Source organism: Helianthus annuus, chromosome 11 (genome assembly GCF_002127325.2).
Source record: "Helianthus annuus cultivar XRQ/B chromosome 11, HanXRQr2.0-SUNRISE, whole genome shotgun sequence".
NCBI lineage: Eukaryota > Viridiplantae > Streptophyta > Magnoliopsida > Asterales > Asteraceae > Helianthus > Helianthus annuus.
This window is the reverse complement of record NC_035443.2, coordinates 42,885,071-42,903,908: the sequence shown is the minus strand read 5'-3', so window position 1 is coordinate 42,903,908 and position 18,838 is coordinate 42,885,071. Positions and strand designations below refer to the sequence as shown.

The 18,838-nt window shown below is 36.2% G+C and overlaps 1 protein-coding gene and 2 long non-coding RNA genes across 10 annotated transcripts; 2 read left to right on the top strand and 1 right to left on the bottom strand.

Moving 5' to 3' along the window:
• Positions 1-341: 341 nt before the first annotated feature.
• Positions 342-1,358, bottom strand: LOC110890093. Its single transcript, XR_002564203.2, has 2 exons — positions 1,239-1,358; positions 342-630 (listed from the first exon to the last, which is right to left on the bottom strand). It is a non-coding gene; the product is annotated as an uncharacterized LOC110890093 (long non-coding RNA).
• A 7,454-nt stretch (positions 1,359-8,812) lies between these two features.
• LOC118483795 lies at positions 8,813-13,262 on the top strand. 8 transcript variants are annotated; one of them, XR_004871565.1, is made up of 7 exons: positions 8,814-9,117; positions 9,282-9,599; positions 10,172-10,226; positions 10,541-10,611; positions 11,028-12,063; positions 12,156-12,933; positions 13,033-13,262. It is a non-coding gene; the product is annotated as an uncharacterized LOC118483795 (long non-coding RNA). The 8 variants fall into 8 exon arrangements; XR_004871564.1 differs by having other exon boundaries at positions 8,820-9,117; positions 11,028-11,211; positions 11,314-12,063; positions 12,156-13,087; XR_004871563.1 differs by having other exon boundaries at positions 8,820-9,117; positions 11,028-11,211; positions 11,284-12,063; positions 12,156-13,087.
• Positions 13,263-17,936: 4,674 nt separating this feature from the next.
• LOC118484007 lies at positions 17,937-18,698 on the top strand. Its single transcript, XM_035979870.1, has one exon. The coding sequence runs from the start codon at positions 17,937-17,939 to the stop codon at positions 18,696-18,698; it is 762 nt and encodes a 253-aa protein (XP_035835763.1).
• Positions 18,699-18,838: the final 140 nt, after the last annotated feature.

Genomic DNA, 18,838 nt, shown 5'->3' with positions numbered 1-18,838 from the left:
TCAAAAACTTATTAATGCCAAGGGGTGTGGCTTAACACCATCCCACCAACTAGGCAATCATAGTGGCCCTGGGGCGCATCGACCACACCGAGCAAATGAAAGGATGGTTGCCATCCTGCTTCCGCCAGCGCGTTAACGAAGCCAAATTGAGTTGATCAATGGAGAATGGTCAAAATGGAGCGCTATAGTTAAAGGGGGGGCTTTATACTACACCCTGCATATTAAACGGAAGACCCTTCAAAGCCCCCTGTGTGACGTGGCGGTGAAGTGGCATGATAAAACCTCTAGGGGCTTTATACCACACCCTCCAGCATTGGACTAAATAATATAAATAAAGTAGATAAAATAAGCAATTGGAAACACTCAACAAAAACAAACTTAGACAAGAGTGTATCTCATTAAAACAAGAAAGAAACTAAAGCCAACAAGTAGAAACCCACCACCTAAACTATGAACAACTTCAACACAAAGATCCATCTTTTACATACAAAACTCCCTGAATCTACAGGAGATCATGTATGTGCATGAAGAAAGATTGGAAAAAGCCATTCTAGTTTTCATTCTCTACTTTGATCGTTGTCTCATCTTTCGACGCTTCCTCTTCAATCTCCTCATTCTCTTCTTCTTCCACTGCAACAACAACAGATCCCTCAGTTACATCAAATTCACCAATTAATATAAATTGATCTTATATCAGATATAATCAGAAAAGATACAATAATCAACAACATTAAAAATAAAGAAAATCACAGATTAAACTGAATAGGAACTTTTAATGTCTCAAAAAATTACTTTCATCTAGCTGATTTAGAGATACAAGTTATTATGAACATAAATCCTAAATCAACATAATATTCTCAACAAATATAAAATCATTAGAAAAAAATTAATTCATATAGAAATAAGAGCGCCTGAACAAATTACTGGTTTCTAGCTGATTTAGTGATATCACTAATGGCCGTAAACCGATGTTGAACACAAAATGAATACGATCAACAAACGAAAAATCAAAACAAACTGACAAGTAGTTGAAAGCAAATCAGATCAGAGACATTAGTGAAGAATATTTAAACATATGTCAGGCATTAAATCAGAAATTATCAAACAAAATAAAATCAACAAACATGAAATGAAAACAATCAGAAAGCAATTAAAGGGAAGAAATCTAAAATGAGCATAGATCAAACAAATAGAACGAAATCATAGAAAAATAGAAAAAGAGATGAAGATGAAGTTACCTTGGCACGCATCTTGGATGAGATCTCTTAGGTTTTCTCTGAGTTTTGTGTTTGGCGAAGAAGTAAGGAATGAAAAGCGAATGTGACGGGATGATTTGAATTTATAGGTAGTAGAGAAACCCTAGTTTCATTGGGCCATGTAATGGGCTGGCCAGTTTCTTTCCTTTTCTTAATCAGCCCAGTTCAATTTCATTTTATATGAAATACATACATGTTAATATTTTGGGAGAGATTTAAAATTTGTAAAAAAATAACATTATTTAGTAAAAAATGAAAGTATAATTTACAATTTACAATTTTCTAAATACTTATTTATACATGACATTTGTTATCTTGTTTGTACCATTTTTATTTACATTATAAACAATCATCTGAATTTGGTTATCAAAACTTACCAATGAGGTGGTGGTCCATTGGTAAAAGTAAAACCTTTAAAACACCTAGGTTGGGAAGGAGAAGGTGTTGGGTTCAAGTCTCACAGACGACAGGGGATTAAAGAAATTAGCCGTTCAAAAAAAAAAAAAAAAAGAAAGAAACAAGAGTGAATTACAATTTTTGTTCTTTATTTTTATAACAAAATTCAGGCGATGTCCTTTGTCTTTAAAATTGATGAGTTTTATATCTAATGTTTAAAAATCTTATATATTATGTCCTTGGAGCGTAACCCAGTTAATTTTACTCGTTAAGTAAGGTTAAATTGGTCTTTTTTACCTAATTATATATATAATTAAAAAATTAATATATCTCTCTACACAAATACACTTTACTCTTTCTCTAAACCTTCTCTTTATAATCCATCTATCTATCCACCTGCAACTTAGCTAACAACCATCGCCACTTCCTTCCACCTTCCATGAACCCTAACCTACAACCACCACCTCTTTTCCCCCTATCTCTACCTGTCCCCACCACCTGTCGCCGACCACAACCACTACCTCATCCGCTTCTCTAACATCACAATTAACAAATTCATATCCGATCATCCATTTCTATAGCAATTAGTCAAAACCTAAAATACAGATGCTAACAAAAGTACTTAGTGTTTATCTTTTATTTTTACGAGGCCTACCCTTAGATCTAAAGTGTCTGGTTTTATCAAGACAAAATTGCAGAAAACAACCTTTATGTTTGCCTCAAACAACACTTTATACCTTTCACTATGAAATCACCAAAAACCAACCTTTATGTTCATGTTTTATTACACCCTATAACCTTTAGCACTAACCACATCAAAAAATTCAGTTAAATGGACTCACATGTCTTGCACATGAGGGCGTTTAAGTCTTTTACTTTTAAATTAAAACAATTTTTTATTTATTAATAAAAACCCTCTTCTTCTACACTTCATCTTGATCTTCTCCTTATTCCTCTTCTCACTCTTTAATGGAGTCCAGACACACCCCCAAAAAGACTCCAAATCTTACTGTAATCCTTGTCAACGCCGGCCACCCCCAATTCCTCGTCAACGTCGGTGACCCCAAATCCTCATCCAACACCACTAATCCTCCTCATCCCAGGAGACCCCCAATCACGCCGCCCTTTCTCTGTTTCAGATGTGGAGGTTGTTGTTCGGATCTATTGTAAAATAAAGGAGAAGCAGATTTATGTTGAATGTTCTAATATCTTTAACAAACTTTCAGTTTCGAAACCATATGAATTAATGTCTGAATTGTTTTCGATTTTCAGGATTGAACTGTTTCAAATCTGTTGTTGTTGTTAATTTGAATTTGTTTTTGGAGATGATATAGATCGAATCTAAGTGATGAATTTGTTTTGTATATCGAATTGAATTTCGATTTATTTTCGGATCGCATTTTGAACAGTCTGATTGTTTTCAAACTGTTTTACAATTGAGTTCACCTCTCAGTAGTCTATGAATAACATCCGTATACATTGAATCTGATTTTCGATCTGAGTTTTTGCTGGAAGAGGATTAAAAAGATTTGCAAACGTTTGTTGATTGATTAAAATCTAAAACAGAATTCCCTTGTGTGCTTATAATTGAACAAACAGAAAAAGTTGCAGTTTATAGAGTTAAAAAAAGGGACTGATTTGTTATTGTGTTATCGAAGATAGTAGCAAGTTATAGTTTGCAGCTGGAGTTATTTGCAGGGTGTGTGTTTTGTTGAAAATGATTTCGGATTAGTATTCGGACTGGTTTGAGATGTTGTTTGTGGCTGGTTAAGTGAAAGAGTGGGCATGGCTGGTGGTTTGCAGTAGTGTCATTGGAGTTTTGGTTTAATTTAAAAGTAAGAAGAAGTGAGAAGAGGAAGAAGAAGAAGTGAAGAAGAAGTGTGTTTTTATTAATAAATAAAAATTTGTTTTAATTTAAAAATAAAAGACTTAAATGCCCCCATGTGCAAGGCATATGAGTCCATTTAACTGAATTTTTTGACGTGGTTAGTGCTAAAGGTTATAAGGTGTAATAAAACATGAACATGAAGGTTGGTTTTTTCCGATTTCATAGTGAAAGGTATAAAATGCAGTTTGAGGCAAACATAAAGGTTGTTTTAGCAATTTTGTCTTTTATCAACTACAAGTCTATGATTTTTAGGTTCTGGTCTTCCAATACTTACTCGAATCCAATTTTTATTTTGGTTTAAAACCAGATTTCTTTCGTTAAGTGACACAAGTCACGCGTAACTTTTATACATTGCAATATGCCTTTTGCAAATGACGTTTCGTAAAACACACATACGGTGTTGCAAAAACCAACCGCGACGTAATCAATCTGGTATTTGATATACGAGTTTTGACATTTGGATCTTAATTTGGTTCGTTTTGAATCTTGTTGGGTTCGATTTTTACCTCAAAGCAGTCGCAATCATTCCGTCAAACGGCTGTGAAACAAGATCGTCAAATTCTCAACGCATCTCATGAAGCAGATCTGGAAAGGACGGTGGTTGCACAATAGTGGTGCGATGAAGGATGGTTGATATTTGTCGTTATGGACATGCAAAAACCAACTAAACTATGTAGATAGGATAAGTCGGATATCGAACCAGAGGAGGATTGTGGAAAGTGTTATGATGTTAAGTATTAATTAACTAATGCTAAAAAGTAAAATTCAATTGAGAGTTTGATTGTTTAAGAGAATTGTCTAAATTAACGAATAAAAACTAAGGTTTAAATCAATAGGAGAGAAGATGGTTCCTCCAGATTTCAGGTTTTGTAGTTAACTTCAATTATGTGTTTAATCGTTACCTACATAGACATAGGTGTTAATTTCGATTAATTAATTGTGATAACCAACGAATAAGTACTCCGGTCAATACATAACAGGAGGTTATCGAATGATTATTAATTACAATTTACAAACCCTAACCCCATGTCAAATATATCCCAATTACTATAACTCTTGGGAACTGAATGCTTAGAAATTAAGGTTTAAATAAACGTAACTGTTTACAATCAAGAAATCAAATCAACGGTGAAAAGCATCGAATGCTTAGATCACCAAATAAACGATTGTGTCAACACATAATATCAAGCAACTTACAAAAACCCTCCATCCGGAGGAAACCACAAAAAGTTTAGCCGCTAATCTCGCACGAAGAATCTTCAAAAGCTTGATTTGATGAAGAATCATGGTTGATTCGGTGATTGAATGGAGAATCTTGATGGAATTGGATGAAAGAACCCTTGAAAATTGAGTGCCTTGATCGATTATGAATGATAAGATAACGATGCTCTCCTTTTTCCAACCCTAATATATCCTTTTGAGGCCTCAAATTCATATTTTTAACTTTCCGGGTCGTAAGCTACGAGTTAGGCTCGTAGCTTACAGTTTATAAATTCTGTCTACACATTGGACTCAAACCGTAAGCTACGAGTCCTAACTCGTAAGCTACGGTCGAGTTTCTCTTGGCCTTGTCTTGCTGAATACAATAACTCGTAAGCTACGAGTTGTAACTCGTAGCTTACTGAGTCCATTTTGCTTACTTAACACCTCCACTCGTAACCTACAGGTGACAACCTGTAGGCTACGATCGTCCCAAAGCCCCCAACTCTCTTCTTTCTTCCAAACTTTCAAAGAATGACAAATTAGTCCCTGTACTTTATTTCTTCAATCTCCTCTAATATCTAAGCATAACATAACTTTCAGCTTAGTACCAAATGACCCCTCAACTTTTGTTCTTCTTATTTTTTCCATACTTGAGCATATAATAACTTTCCATAATTTGCCAAATGCCCCCTGAACTTTATTATTCCTTGATTTTTGCATATATAAGATCCAGACCACTTTCATAAATTACCGAATTAGTCCCCAAACTTCACTCTTTCACACTTCGTCCACTCGTGAGCATTCATAGCACCCGAACAAGTTTTAACATCCATTCTTGAGCCACGATATCCCATCCTATGCTCACACTTTCATCTTTAACCCTCCTAAATGCACCGATTTACGTACTTTACCTGCAAAACACCAAATTCTCATACTCACTTCATTCCAAGCAAATAAACACATCAAATACACATAAATCATTATATTTAAGCACTCTAAAGCTTGGGTTTCACCCTCTACATCAATGGTGGTTGCTTAGTGGTCTGTTTCAGAGGTGGTTAATGGTGGTTTTTTGGTGGAGATTGGATTGAGGTTGGGTGGTGTATGGTGGAATGGAGTACTAAGTTAAATTTGGGGGTGGTGGTTTATATATACAAAATATATAATATGTATTTTAATTATTAAACTGGTTTTGTTATATAAATGGATGAATAGACCTATTTACCTCCCACTTAATTGTTAAAATTAACGGAGTTAGGTTTAAAGGACAAACCGTGTAGGATTTTAAAACATTAAGTACAAAACTCGTCAATTTTAAAGGCAAAGGATACCATCTAAAATTTGGTATAAAGATAAAGGACAAAATTTGCAATTCACTTTAGAAACAATTTGTCTATTAATTTATCACAAACTGATGATTTTAATATATTCTTAATAATATATTTTTATTATCATCGACTTTGAATCATGGTTGTAAAACAAGGTCTCCAAGGCCGAGTACTCCCCGAGTAGTCGCTACAAGGTAGGCTGTTGATGCGACTTTCTTCAACTCTGACTAACTACTCGGAATCGATCAAATGCGGTCAACATCGGCCAAAATCGGATCTAGTAGGTCAACTCGGGCCGAATTTGATTTAAAATAAAATAAAACATAATTTCTATGCCAATAATATTAATTTCACATATTTTGTTATAAGTATTAGTAAGTTTATGTTATTTGACATATATTTAATTTCCGAAAACTAATTTCTTTATAATTTGGCATGTTCGAGTAGTCCCTGTGTACTCTCCGCCTAGGCCGAGTACTCTCAACTCCCCGATAGTCGACTAGGGAACACCTAACGACTTTTGCAAGTTTGCTTTGAATAATATCATTTTTTTTATAAATGACTTTAATCAATCCAGAGGTATAAATAAAGATGAAGTTGTAAAAAAATAAAACAATAATAAACAAAAAATAAAATATATTTTAACAATAAAACATTCTTTAGAGTCATAGTCATAATAGATAATGGATATTATTAAAAATTGAATACTTTTAAGAAAGTTTTTAACAATCTTTAGAGTCATAGTCTTGATGGATAATGGATATTATTAAAAATTAAATACTTTTAAGAAAGTTTTTAACAATCTTTAGAGTCATAGTCGTGATGGATAATGGATATTATTAAAAATTAAATACTTTTAAGAAAGTGTTTTTATAAGACTACATAAATTTTAACAATAAAACAATCTTTTGAGTTACAAGGACTCTTTGGCAACTTCTGGATGGATAAGTGTTGAACCAGTAAGATTAAATGTTGAACCCGTAAGATTTTTGAATAATTAAGAGCCAGTATAATGCTTAATCGTTTAAAGACAAATGTCTAACAAATTCAGATCATCATCATACTCCGTAAATCTCACCAATAGCAAAGCAAAGGTAGCGTATGAGGAGTGTAAGATGTAGACAACCTTACCTCTACGTCGTAGGAATAGAACCTCGTAGGAATAGAGAGGCTGCTTCCAGTGAGACCCCCGACTCGATAATAGTTTTGTATCAAGCCTTGGACATAAGGCACATAACACTCAGCAATCGGGACAAAGACCGATTTGTGCATGTACCCTTTTGTCTTCTAGCTACCAACGCCACCACATGATGCATGATTAACCGCCCTCTGCTTTTAATGTTATTTTCACGAAATTAGTAAAATAACGTTAAAATTAGTGTATTTTCACTTTTGCCCCCGATGGCATACACATATATACATTATATGCGCAAACCACAAGCGGGGCGTCTGACAAATTCAGATAAAACGTGTTAACCATTCAGACTTACTATAATGCTTAACCATTCAGAGGCATGACAAATGTCTAAATTATTCAGACATTTACTCAGGAAACAAAGAGTCTGAACTATTAAATGTTAAACTCATAAAAGGTCTGAACCATTAAGAGCTCTATTAAAAACTAAACAAACAACCTCATAGTCGGATAATGGATGGCTTATGGGTTGGATCAAGACAGCTTTTCCGTTCACATTTTCTAATTTTCAGTAGCAGCAGCAGCAACACATAACATTAACTAGAATCATTTATTATATGTAAGATATGTAATGATTTAATTAGTAAGCAGAAGAAAATTATATCACATTACTATCAAGTAAACAATACTACTAAAAATATTTGAATAATTTGGTAAGCATTTTTATTTATTTAAAATCAAAAACCTTAAAATATTGATTATAATAAGAAAAAGCATATATGAATAAAAAAATTACAATTATAAAAACATAAAGAAAAAAAACATGTATAAATATTATAACATCTAGAATTATTAATAGTCAATATTATCATCACCGTGATTCATCTATAGATATTCTATCAAGTACGGGCGAAGATTAATATGCGTTTTCAAACAATGTATACTCCTTAGAATGCTTGTTTCTCTTTGGCGTTTAGTAGTACAGTTGCTGGCTGGATGTCATCATCATAGTGTGTCGGTTGGGCAATGATACTCCACTGTATCTTTAAAACCTAGAATGCTCCTTCAATATTTTTTCCCGAATCTTGTTTTTTCTTGAAATATATTCGTATAATGCCATCAGTAAGATAATACTTGTACTCGTACTCCGCGCCATTAGCATAATAAAGACACGGGTGTAACTCCATCTATGACATCATCGAATATTGACCTCGCCAACTAGTTCTACACGTGGCTCATGACTAATGTGTGCAAATCGATGCTACTAAGCATCCCTGGAAAACTGTGTACTTCTTGATGGACCTTATATATTTTTTGGATATTGCCAAACGTCGGTCTTCTCAAATATCTCTTGCCATAAAGATCAACCACACCTTAATCTATCCATCCTAATAAAGGACTTACCTAGGGTGCCACGTGGCATTTATCTAGGGTCCAATTCACACATAGCATTATTATAACCCTATAAGTGACACATGGCACCACTATGTTTCTTTTCCATACCCAGTCATCAACAATTGTTAGAAACACGTGGACCCGTTTTGATATTTTTGGGTCAAATACGCTCTGATATATATTTATTATAACCCGAAGAATATGCAGCCTTCATTCACATCTGGGTTTCTGTTTCTTCCATCATACATCTCCGCCTCCTATGGTTTCATTCTTCCATCATACGTCTCTCTTCTCCATCTCTAATCTTCATTCATATCCTAGGGTTTCTGCAACTTCATTTGCACCTCTCCATCTCATCCAATCGCATCCATGAAGATCATGTTCATCCCCAAGGTCAACCCAAATCTATATTACCATTCACGCCTCTATCTTAATAACTTCCTTTTCTCTAAAATCCAATCTTCTGCCCTAATTCTCTCTACCGTCCTTCCGCCTTACGAAATATTCATCACAAAGGTACGATTCCGTCTCTTTGGTAACAATCAGTAACAATCAATCTTGGTTTTCTTGCCTTTTCTTTCGATTTCTTACTTTTTGTTTACTGGATTAGCTAATCTCTAATGCGTATCCAACCCTAGACTAATCATGTTCGTCGCTTATTTTGTTCTAATTCGTAGCAGCAACAATTTTCGCAACCGGTCTAACCATCAAGAAGATGACATGAGAGCCTTGGTAGTTGTATTTGCTGATAATTGAGGGTGCTAGAGGTTGCTGATGGATTTACACTACAGAAACAGCTTTTATGGATCTAAACATTCATCCTCATTAAGAGGACCATGACGTCACCGATGGCGTCGATAAGAAGGATGAGATCTTACCTAACTATGATTTTCAGCCGATTGATTGTCTCATCTCAGCCGTCCAATTTTGATTCCGGTAATATCAATGGAGCTAGGGTTTGGTCATCAGCTGAATTCGAGCCTAATTTTGGCACTCGAGTAAGTTTTTTTGATCAATTATATGTTGTTTCTGTTGATATTTTTAGTTTTCTGTGGTTTTATTAGTATGGATCTAGAGGTTTATTGGTTTTAGCTTTAGATGACTAGAACAAGCTATTAGGAATATAGGATTAGGTTTTCAGTTTTCATGCAATTGATTATACTGTGATATTGTTGTAACTTTGATATGAATAGAATTTTAAATACGGTGTTGCTAAGACGACAACAACCGAACCGAGTAAATCCACAGTTAGCTTTAGGGTGGCTGCTTCCACACTGGCAGCCGGTTTCAAAACTAGTAGTAGACAAACAAACAATAAACAGACTAAATATGATCGTATCAGCGTCTCTTTCTTAAAATATAGAATTAGTCTTGAACTAAATCAACCTGTTTCATTTTTTATATACTATAATATAATATAATAATTCTCCTTCACCGCAATTACCTCTGTTTTCTACTCATCCCCGCTTTCCTCTCCCTCCACACGTAGCACCCCCACACTGTACACACCCTTACCTTTTGATTAATAATTTTTTCATTATTCATCCCATTTTTGTGAATGCTTTTTCAGGTTACGTATTACTCCTTTCAATCGGTGTTGTCTCTGTGCTTTCAGATCTACATAGGTATGCTTCATATGTATTAGTTTATTTTTCATATTGTTTGTCTGTGTTATATAACCAGTCGATTTTAGGGTTTTTAGGGCTTATTGTTTTTGTTTCTTTATCCTTATGAAGATGTGTTGTAAGCTTTCATGTTATGAGAACATTATTGAAATGTTGTGTATGGGGATTTTAGAATTAGAAACCCTAAATCGTGATTTTTTGAATGGAAGTTCTTTGATGTCAGCTATATTTTAGATAGTTAGCAGTGGGATTGAGGTGTTTGTTTGGTGAATTTGCCACCTCTATTAATGTCGTTCACATTCGATTCATTTCAGGTTTTTAAGGGTTTCAATTCCTTCTTTGTGGTATCCATTGATTAATGGAAGTTCTGTAAGTTATGTTTATGGTAGGTGATTTGCTTTGTTGTCATCTTTTTCTTTTCATTAATTAATAGTTCTAGCTTGAATTACTATAAAGCCTTAAATTATTTCCGTAGGTTCTCTATTCGCTTGAGTTACTATAAAGTCTAAACGATTTAGGACTTTGTGCGCATTTATATTACATTTCGGGAAATTATGAATATGTCTAACCTGTCAATCCATCTACAAGTACATATTATATTAACATGAAGGAGAAACAACACAGCTCATTCATAAGTAAACAAGTCAAACTTGCCTATTGCCATCTCTAAGAGAGATGTAGACATTGCGTGTATAATATTTCTTTTACATATGACATTTTGCATGTGCTACATCTGAACCAAGATTAGACAAACATAGGCATTTGTACAGTCGCTTATGACGTGCTTTGTTGTTGTTTAAGGTACGTATATAAAATAGAATGGCGTGCCTTTTTCATCTCAAGCACCAACACCCAAGAAACCACAACCGAGGAAACAAGAACAACATTTGAATATTGCTCTCCCAACTACTGTAGCCGCCGAACCAATGGCTTCAAGAAGTTTGGACCTATCAAGCCTAATGGTATTCAAATTCTAAACAATAGGGTATGTTTCGATTCATTTGCCATTTGTACTTTATTATTTTTTTTTACATCCCCGATACTAATGTAGCAACAGGGATTCTAATTTGGTTTTGTTGAATTTGAGGTGCCAAATGCGGTACAAAAGGCGATCGAGGTATGTGCAGTCCTATTATAACACACAGTTATATTATACGAATTTGTTTTGCTTATAATATGAAACTATCATTGGGTGCCAACCCCTGATTCTGCCTGAAAACTTGCCAAAAAAATTGTCTTTCTTGTGATGATTTATTTAGTTAAATGTGACATTGTATTGTTTAATGTCCAGATTTCAATGATCACAATTAATGGAAAAAAATGTTGTTGAAGAGAAGCTATCTACAATCTCTAAAGGAGTTGCTCTAAATATGCAAAAGCACAATAAGAATATTAACCCATTTATTTTTTTAACTATTAATTTTTTGAAATCTCTTATGCTATTATGTTATTTCTTAACAACTGACTTTTTATAGGAGGAAACCGAGGAAGATTTGTAGGTGGAAGGGCACCCGGATTTAGGAATGATATCATGGTTTGCTATTATGTGGTTTGCTTTTTATTTGCTTAGTTGTTCTAATAATTAGTTTTGAACAGACTTGATATTGTGGCTGAATGACTTGGGATTGAAAAAAAATATATAAAAAAAACTTAGAAATGGAGAAGATGAATGTGGGTGTGCAGTAGGAGCAAGTAGGATTGGGTTGGAGATAACAAAAGTATTAACAGTGAGGCGAGCTCATGTGATCATAGCTGCAAGGAACATCAATGCTGCAAATGAAGCCAAACATGTGAACCTTAATAGCAATGAGAAAGTGACCTTCAAGAGGGTGTTCAGGTACAACCCTTTTAAATTTGGTAAGTTCGGGGTTTACGACTTCAAGAGGTTGTTTTATTTCGGGTGTTTATTTAATTGCTTCTGGTTTGCAGTGTTTGCCGCTGATGGAACTCTCCATGTTTTTCATTTAGTGGTTTTCGTGCTCGCCGGTTAATTCAGGTTCAGGTCTTTTATATTTGGTAAGATTGGGGTCTCCGGATTTTGAGGGTTTCTTACTTTGTTATCTTTAACATTTTGTCATTTCATTTCATTGAGACAATAACATTTTACACAAATCATGCCACAGTTTACAGTTTGATCGCTAGAAATCATACCATGGGTAAGTTGTGTTATAAAGTTTTTTAGTATTTAAGGGTTGTTGCTATTTTATAACGATCACAAGTTTGATATGATATTTGTTTTGTTTCAAAAACTTCAAACCATGCTAACCCGTTACCCAATTTAGTTTGTTAGTTGTGCGGTAAGGTGTAAAATGGTAGCTCTGATATGCCACAACTATGTATGTTTTCTTGATCCACAAGTTTCTGTATGACAAAGGAGCCACAAATCCAGAGTACATTGTTACAGCTGATGAAGTCGATAAACTTATTGCTGTCAAACGCATACCAACGGATGACCAGATTTTCAGTATCTTTGTCATTGTAGACCCTGTTTATGAGTCAATCTGTTTGTTTGTTAAAGTTGGTTAGCGGTTAAAATCTATGTTTTTTACAGGTGGCAAATAACTATCACAGACCAGATTTGAAAAAGGCTGCTTTTGCAAGGTTTAGTGCTGTGAACAGGAGCCTTAAGGTTTCAAACTCAGGTGTGAAAAAGAACAGACAAGCTTTGAAGATTCGTGGTCGGAAATGAAACCAAACTTATCAACTGGTTTGATATTCTTATCATTATGTTTTTAATTACCATTTTTGTTAGTGATTGTTTGGTTTTGCTGTGGGTTATTTAAACATTTGGTTCCTTCTCCACCAGTTGTTATGGATGTCGAATCGAAAGCACCTCCTGAAATTATTATGATTTTTGATGATGATCCTATTGACATTACTATGGATGATGATCATCATGTTATTAACCAACAAGGGCAAGGTGTCCATCTGAAGTGGCAAGTTTCAAACCACTTTCTAAGTTTTTTTTCTCTATTTATCTTAATTCAAAAGTAATTTAAATTACTTGCTTCAATTTTTTTAATCGTTATTCTTTAATTGTAGCGACTTCGAAAAAAATGGGCTCAAGATAATATTATGGACAAAATAAAAGATATAACAGTTGGGGACCAGGATGCTGGTGAGTGGGGTGTTCGTGTTCATGTTCGTGTTGGCATCAGGCCGCAGGGTATTAAAGGTATAATATTCAAGGATGGAAATCCTTTGTTATCAGATTAGTTCTAGGGTTTTAGGATTAGGGTTGTGCGACGGCTATTGGTCAGATTGGATTTACGTTGTTTTTCTTTGCATGGTTTGTTTTTCGTTGTGCTGCTGGAGAGAGGTACAGATCCGGGTGGGGTTGATTACCCCAACCTTCAAACTTTACGTTCAGAAACGGTGATTGATGACCCTGAAGTTACTCCGGGCACGGCTCCGGTACGTGGGATTGGACTGCGAGTCACCAACATTGAAGGTAATCCTCTAATTCCTAGAAGGGGTATTTATGCGACTAATAACTCGTCGGTTATTGATGGGTTAGCGGCTATCTCGAAACCTGTGAACTTGGGGAAAACACCAGTGGATCAGATTAATAGCATGGGTACAAATGGGTTAGATATGAATGAGTATGAATTGTTTTCGAACTCTCAAGATGAGTCGATAAGGGTGAATGAAGAGAGCAGTATGGATGCTGGAGCTTTGGGCACGTATGCATCCAAACTAAAAGCAAAAAATGAGGTCAGGCCTATTAATTTTCGTGTCCTACATTCTGTGGAGGTCATTGATGATGTTGATGTGGTTCTTCCTAAGGAAAATGTTCGAGTTGTTAAGGATAAGTATGCTAATACCTTGTATGGCTATTTCTTGGGCAAAAGGCTACCGTTTCCGGTTGTTGACTATTTTGTGAAGAAGAATTGGAGGAAGTTTGGTATACAAAAATCTATGATGAACGCTAATGGCTTTTTCTTCTTTAAGTTTTCGGATGAGAAAGGAATGCATCATGTGTTAGAAGGTGGACCTTGGTTAATTAAGAATACTCCACTTTTACTTAATGGCCGGACTCCAACGACTATCTTGAAGAAGGATGATATTAAAAAGATAGCCGTTTGGGTTAAAATTCATAATTTTCCTTTGGCTGCTTATTCGGATGATGGCCCTAGTATGCTTGCAACGAAACTGGGGACCTCGAAAATGCTTGATAACTATACGTCCCAGATGTGCTCGGATGCATGGGGTAGGAGCAGTTTTGCTCGGGCTCTTGTTGAACTTTCAGCTGATAATATTTTAAAGGAGGAACTCAAGATTGTTATCCCATGTATTGAAGGGGAGGGTCATGTAAAAGAAACTATGAAAGTTGAGTATGAATGGAAGCCTCCAAGATGTGATGTTTGCAAAGTGTTTGGACATCTTGACTCGAGCTGCCCGAAATCTGTCTAGCCCGTTCAAAAGCCTCAAGTAACAAAGGATGCTGATGATTTTGAGCTAGTGAAAGGTAAGAACAAAACTAATAATAAGAAGGGTGTTCCGCTTAATAAAGGAAAGCCGAATTTTGTTTACAGACTGGTTGGTAGGAAGGGAGGTAATGTTGGTGCTAGTTCGGCTTCTGCTAAACCTGTGGGTGTATCAAATCCATTCGAAGTCTTAAATAAGGTCGGGGAAGATGGTGATAATGGGCCGACCAGTGGATCATTAAAGAAACCCGTTGTTGTGGGTACAGACGACGAGGAAGAGGTTGAAAATGTGCATGATGAAACCGCTTGCTTCATGGTAGCGGGTGTTCAATCCAAAGTTTTTTCTGAGGGGGCAAGCACTCCCGGTTCAATGGGTTTTAATGGGTAGTGTGGCTTTGTGGAACATAAGGGGTTTGGGCCGTGCCCCTAAAAAGAAAGAGGTTCGGGAACTGGTTAATGAAAATCATCTGAATGTTTGTGCTATTTTGGAATCCCATATGGATGTGTCGTTGGTTTATGATGCTTGTCGTTTGATTTGTAGTGGTTGGAGCTGGACGTCTAATGGCGCTTTGTGTGATAAGGGTACTAGAATCATTGTCGAGTGGAACGCTGATGTTGTTGATTTGATGGTGCTTTCACAAACTAATCAAGTGGTGCATATTCAGGTTATCTACAAATCTGATAATTCTTCATTTTTATTGTTCCTTTATTTATGCCGATAACAATTACATCAAGAGAAGGGAGCTTTGGCAGAATCTGGCCATGCATCATCAGTTTGTTAACAATAATCCTTGGTTTCTATTGGGTGATTTTAACTCATCCTTAAACCTTGAGGACATTTTTTTTTGGATCGTCTAACATTAGTACGGGAATGAGAGACTTTAAGGAGTGTGTTGATCAGATTGAGGTGATGGATGTGAAGAGTTCGGGTCTCCATTATACATGGAATCAAAAGCCAAAGAACGGATTGGGTATTCTAAAGAAAATTGATAGAGTAATGTGTAACGCTGAGTTTTTGGAGAAGTTCCCATCAACCCATGCTATATTTCAGCCGTATAGGTTGTCGGATCATTGTCCTTGTGTGTTAAAGCTTCCTAATGTCACTAGATCAGGTCCGAAACCGTTCAAATTTGCTAACTTTTTAGTTCATAAACCTGAATTTATAGCCGAAGTTATTAAAGGTTGAGGGATCGAGTGTCAAGGTAATCGTATGTATTGTGTGGTTAAGAGGTTGAAATCTCTTAAAACCTCCATGAGAAAGCTTTTGTTTAAACAGGGTAACTTGCACGAGAAGGTGAAGAGTTTACGGGCTGATATGGATGAAGTTCAATCAGCTACGGATAGAGATCCAAGTAATCTAACATTACGTGAATAGGAGATTAGGGTTGTTAATGCTTTCAACGAGGCGTTATTGGATGAGGAGAGATTTTTGAAACAGAAATCTAAGATCGATTGGCTTCAAGTGGGGGATTCTAATTCGGCTTTCTTCCATAACTATGTTAAATGCAGAAACCATGTTACACGTATTGATTACATCAAGGATAGGAATGGAATTATCTATGAAGGTGACAAGGTGCCAAATGCTCTAGTTGATCATTACTCCAATTTTTTGGGGGTTGAAGGTTGTGTGTCTGATTCTTTGAGTCCCGATATGATTGTTAAAAAGTTGGATTCGGAGAAGGCGCTTAATATGGTTCGAAATGTCTCTTTTGCTGAAATTAAGGAGGCTATGTTTTCTACTGATAATAATAAGGCTCCGGGTCCGGATGGTTATTCAGCGGCGTTCTTTAAGCATGCGTGGGATGTTGTAGGTGATGATGTCTCTCAAGCCATACAACAATTTTTTATTAATGGGAAGCTTTTGAAGGAAATAAATCATACGATTTTGGCTCTCATTCCTAAGGTATCCACTCCTGATTCAGTGTTGGATTACCGTCCTATTTCGTGTTGTAATGTTTTATACAAATGCATCAGCAAGATCATTACGAATAGGATTAAGGATGGGTTTAAGGATGGGTTGGATGATATTGTTGATATTAACCAATCGGCTTTTATACCGGGTAGACGTATTTCAGATAATATTTTACTTACTCAAGAGTTGATGCATAAGTATCATCGTCCTGTTGGGCCGCCTAAATGTGCATTTAAAGTCGACATTCAGAAGGCTTATGATACTGTCGACTGGTCGTTCTTGAGGTCTCTTCTGATCGGGTTTGGATTTCATCACAGGATGGTTCATTGGATCATGACTTGCGTTACTTCTACATCTTTTTCCATAGGAGTCAATGGAAACATCCATGGCTATTTTAGAGGCAAAAGGGGCTTGCGTCAAGGGGACCCAATGTCGCCTTATTTGTTTACTATGGTGATGGAGTCGTTGACGTTAATCTTGAAGGATTTGGTTGCTAAATCTAACAATTTTCGATATCACAATCTTTGTAAGAAACAGAAAATTGTTAATGTCTGTTTTGCAGACGACTTATTTCTCTTTGCCAGAGGTGATGTAAGTTCAGCTAGAATCATTATGGAGGGTCTAGAGAGATTCAAAAATATTTCGGGCCTTGTTCCTAGTGTTGCTAAGAGTACGGTTTTCTTTGGTAATGTTCCGTTGGAGGTCAAGCAAGCCATTTTACAGTTGATGCCGTTTGCTAAGGGCTCCCTTCCGGTTCGCTATTTAGGCGTTCCTCTCCTCTCTACCAGATTGTTGTATAAGGATTGCAAAATTTTGGTTGAAAAATTGGAAGCTAGAATTGTTAGCTGGAAGAACAAAATGTTATCATTTGCAGGTCGTCTTCAATTAATCAAATCGGTTTTATCGTCCATGCATATCTACTGGGCCTCGGTTTTCATTCTTCCTGCTCGTATCATTGATGAATTAGAGAGGAAAATGCGTGATTTTCTTTGGTCTCAAGGTCGGATGAAGAAAAGGAAAGCAAAAGTGAGTTGGAATGATGTTTGTTTGCCTAAACTTGAAGGTGGGTAGGGGGTTCGGAGAATTCGTGATGTGAATGTAGCATTAAACTCTACCCATGTGAGGAGCCTTATTACTAGAAGGAATTCGCTTTGGGTTAATTGGATTCGTTACCATAAACTTAAAGAGAGATCCTTTTGGCATGTTAGTTCGAAGAATGACTGTTCTTGGTGTTGGCGGAAATTGATTCAACTTCGTGAGCGTCTGCGGTCTCATATCATAGCTAAGGTAGGGAACGGCTTGTCTATTTCAGCTTGGTTTGATTCATGGGCTCCCATTGGTCCTCTATCTTCAGTTATCTCGGTTAGGGAGATGCACCGTGCTGGATTTGATCTTTATTCAAAAGTTTTGGATATTGTGGAGAATGACTCGTGGTTATGGCCGCGAGCTTGGTTAGACTTATTTCCAGTTCTTATTAATATCCAGCCTCCTATTATTCAAGCTCATGTGGAAGATTCTTTTGTTTGGCGTCATCATGATGGTGTTGAGTTTGATCATGCTGCTTCCATTGTCTGGGATACACTGAGAGCTCGTAATGACAGAGTTCCATGGGTTGATTTGGTATGGTTTGCTAATTGTATCCCAAAGCATGCTTTTCTACTTTGGCTGGTGTGTAAAAGGAAGTTGAAGACTCAAGACAAGCTAAGGCAATGGGATGTTAGGGGTGCCACTAACTTAAACCTGCTTTGTTGCTCGTTATGTCAGTCGGGTCCGGATTCACATGATCACTTATTCTTTGAGTGTTCGTATGCTATGCAGGTTTGGTCTATTATTAGACCTTTGGCTGATATTCATACATCCTCTTTTAAAATTGGCGACATCATGGAGGGATTATTGTCTATTCCTAACAAGAATTCGGTGAGGAGTATTATTGGTCGCTTGCTTTTGGCGGCTTCTTCTTATTTTATATGGCAAGAGCGTAATGCTAGATTGTTTAACTCAACGAGGAGATTGGCTGATAAGCTTGGTGAAATTATAGTCTCCACGGTCCGGTTGAAGCTCGCTTCATTGAAGATTAAGAGACCTATGACGGGTGTTAGCTTGTTGGATAAATGGAGATTACCAATGACGTAGTCTTTAGTGTTTTTGTGTTTCTCTAGTGACGTCTAGAGTTGTTTGATTGTTAGGTTGGTTGCCGTGTTTTTGCTTTTCGCTTGTCTACACTTTCCTAGCATGTTGGGATTGTGAACTAATGAGGTATTCTGCCTCGTTAC

Excerpts from the sequence above, each read along its gene's own strand:
- LOC118484007 (XM_035979870.1), top strand. The coding sequence starts at position 17,937 with ATGCACCGTGCTGGATTTGATCTTTATTCAAAAGTTTTGGATATTGTG.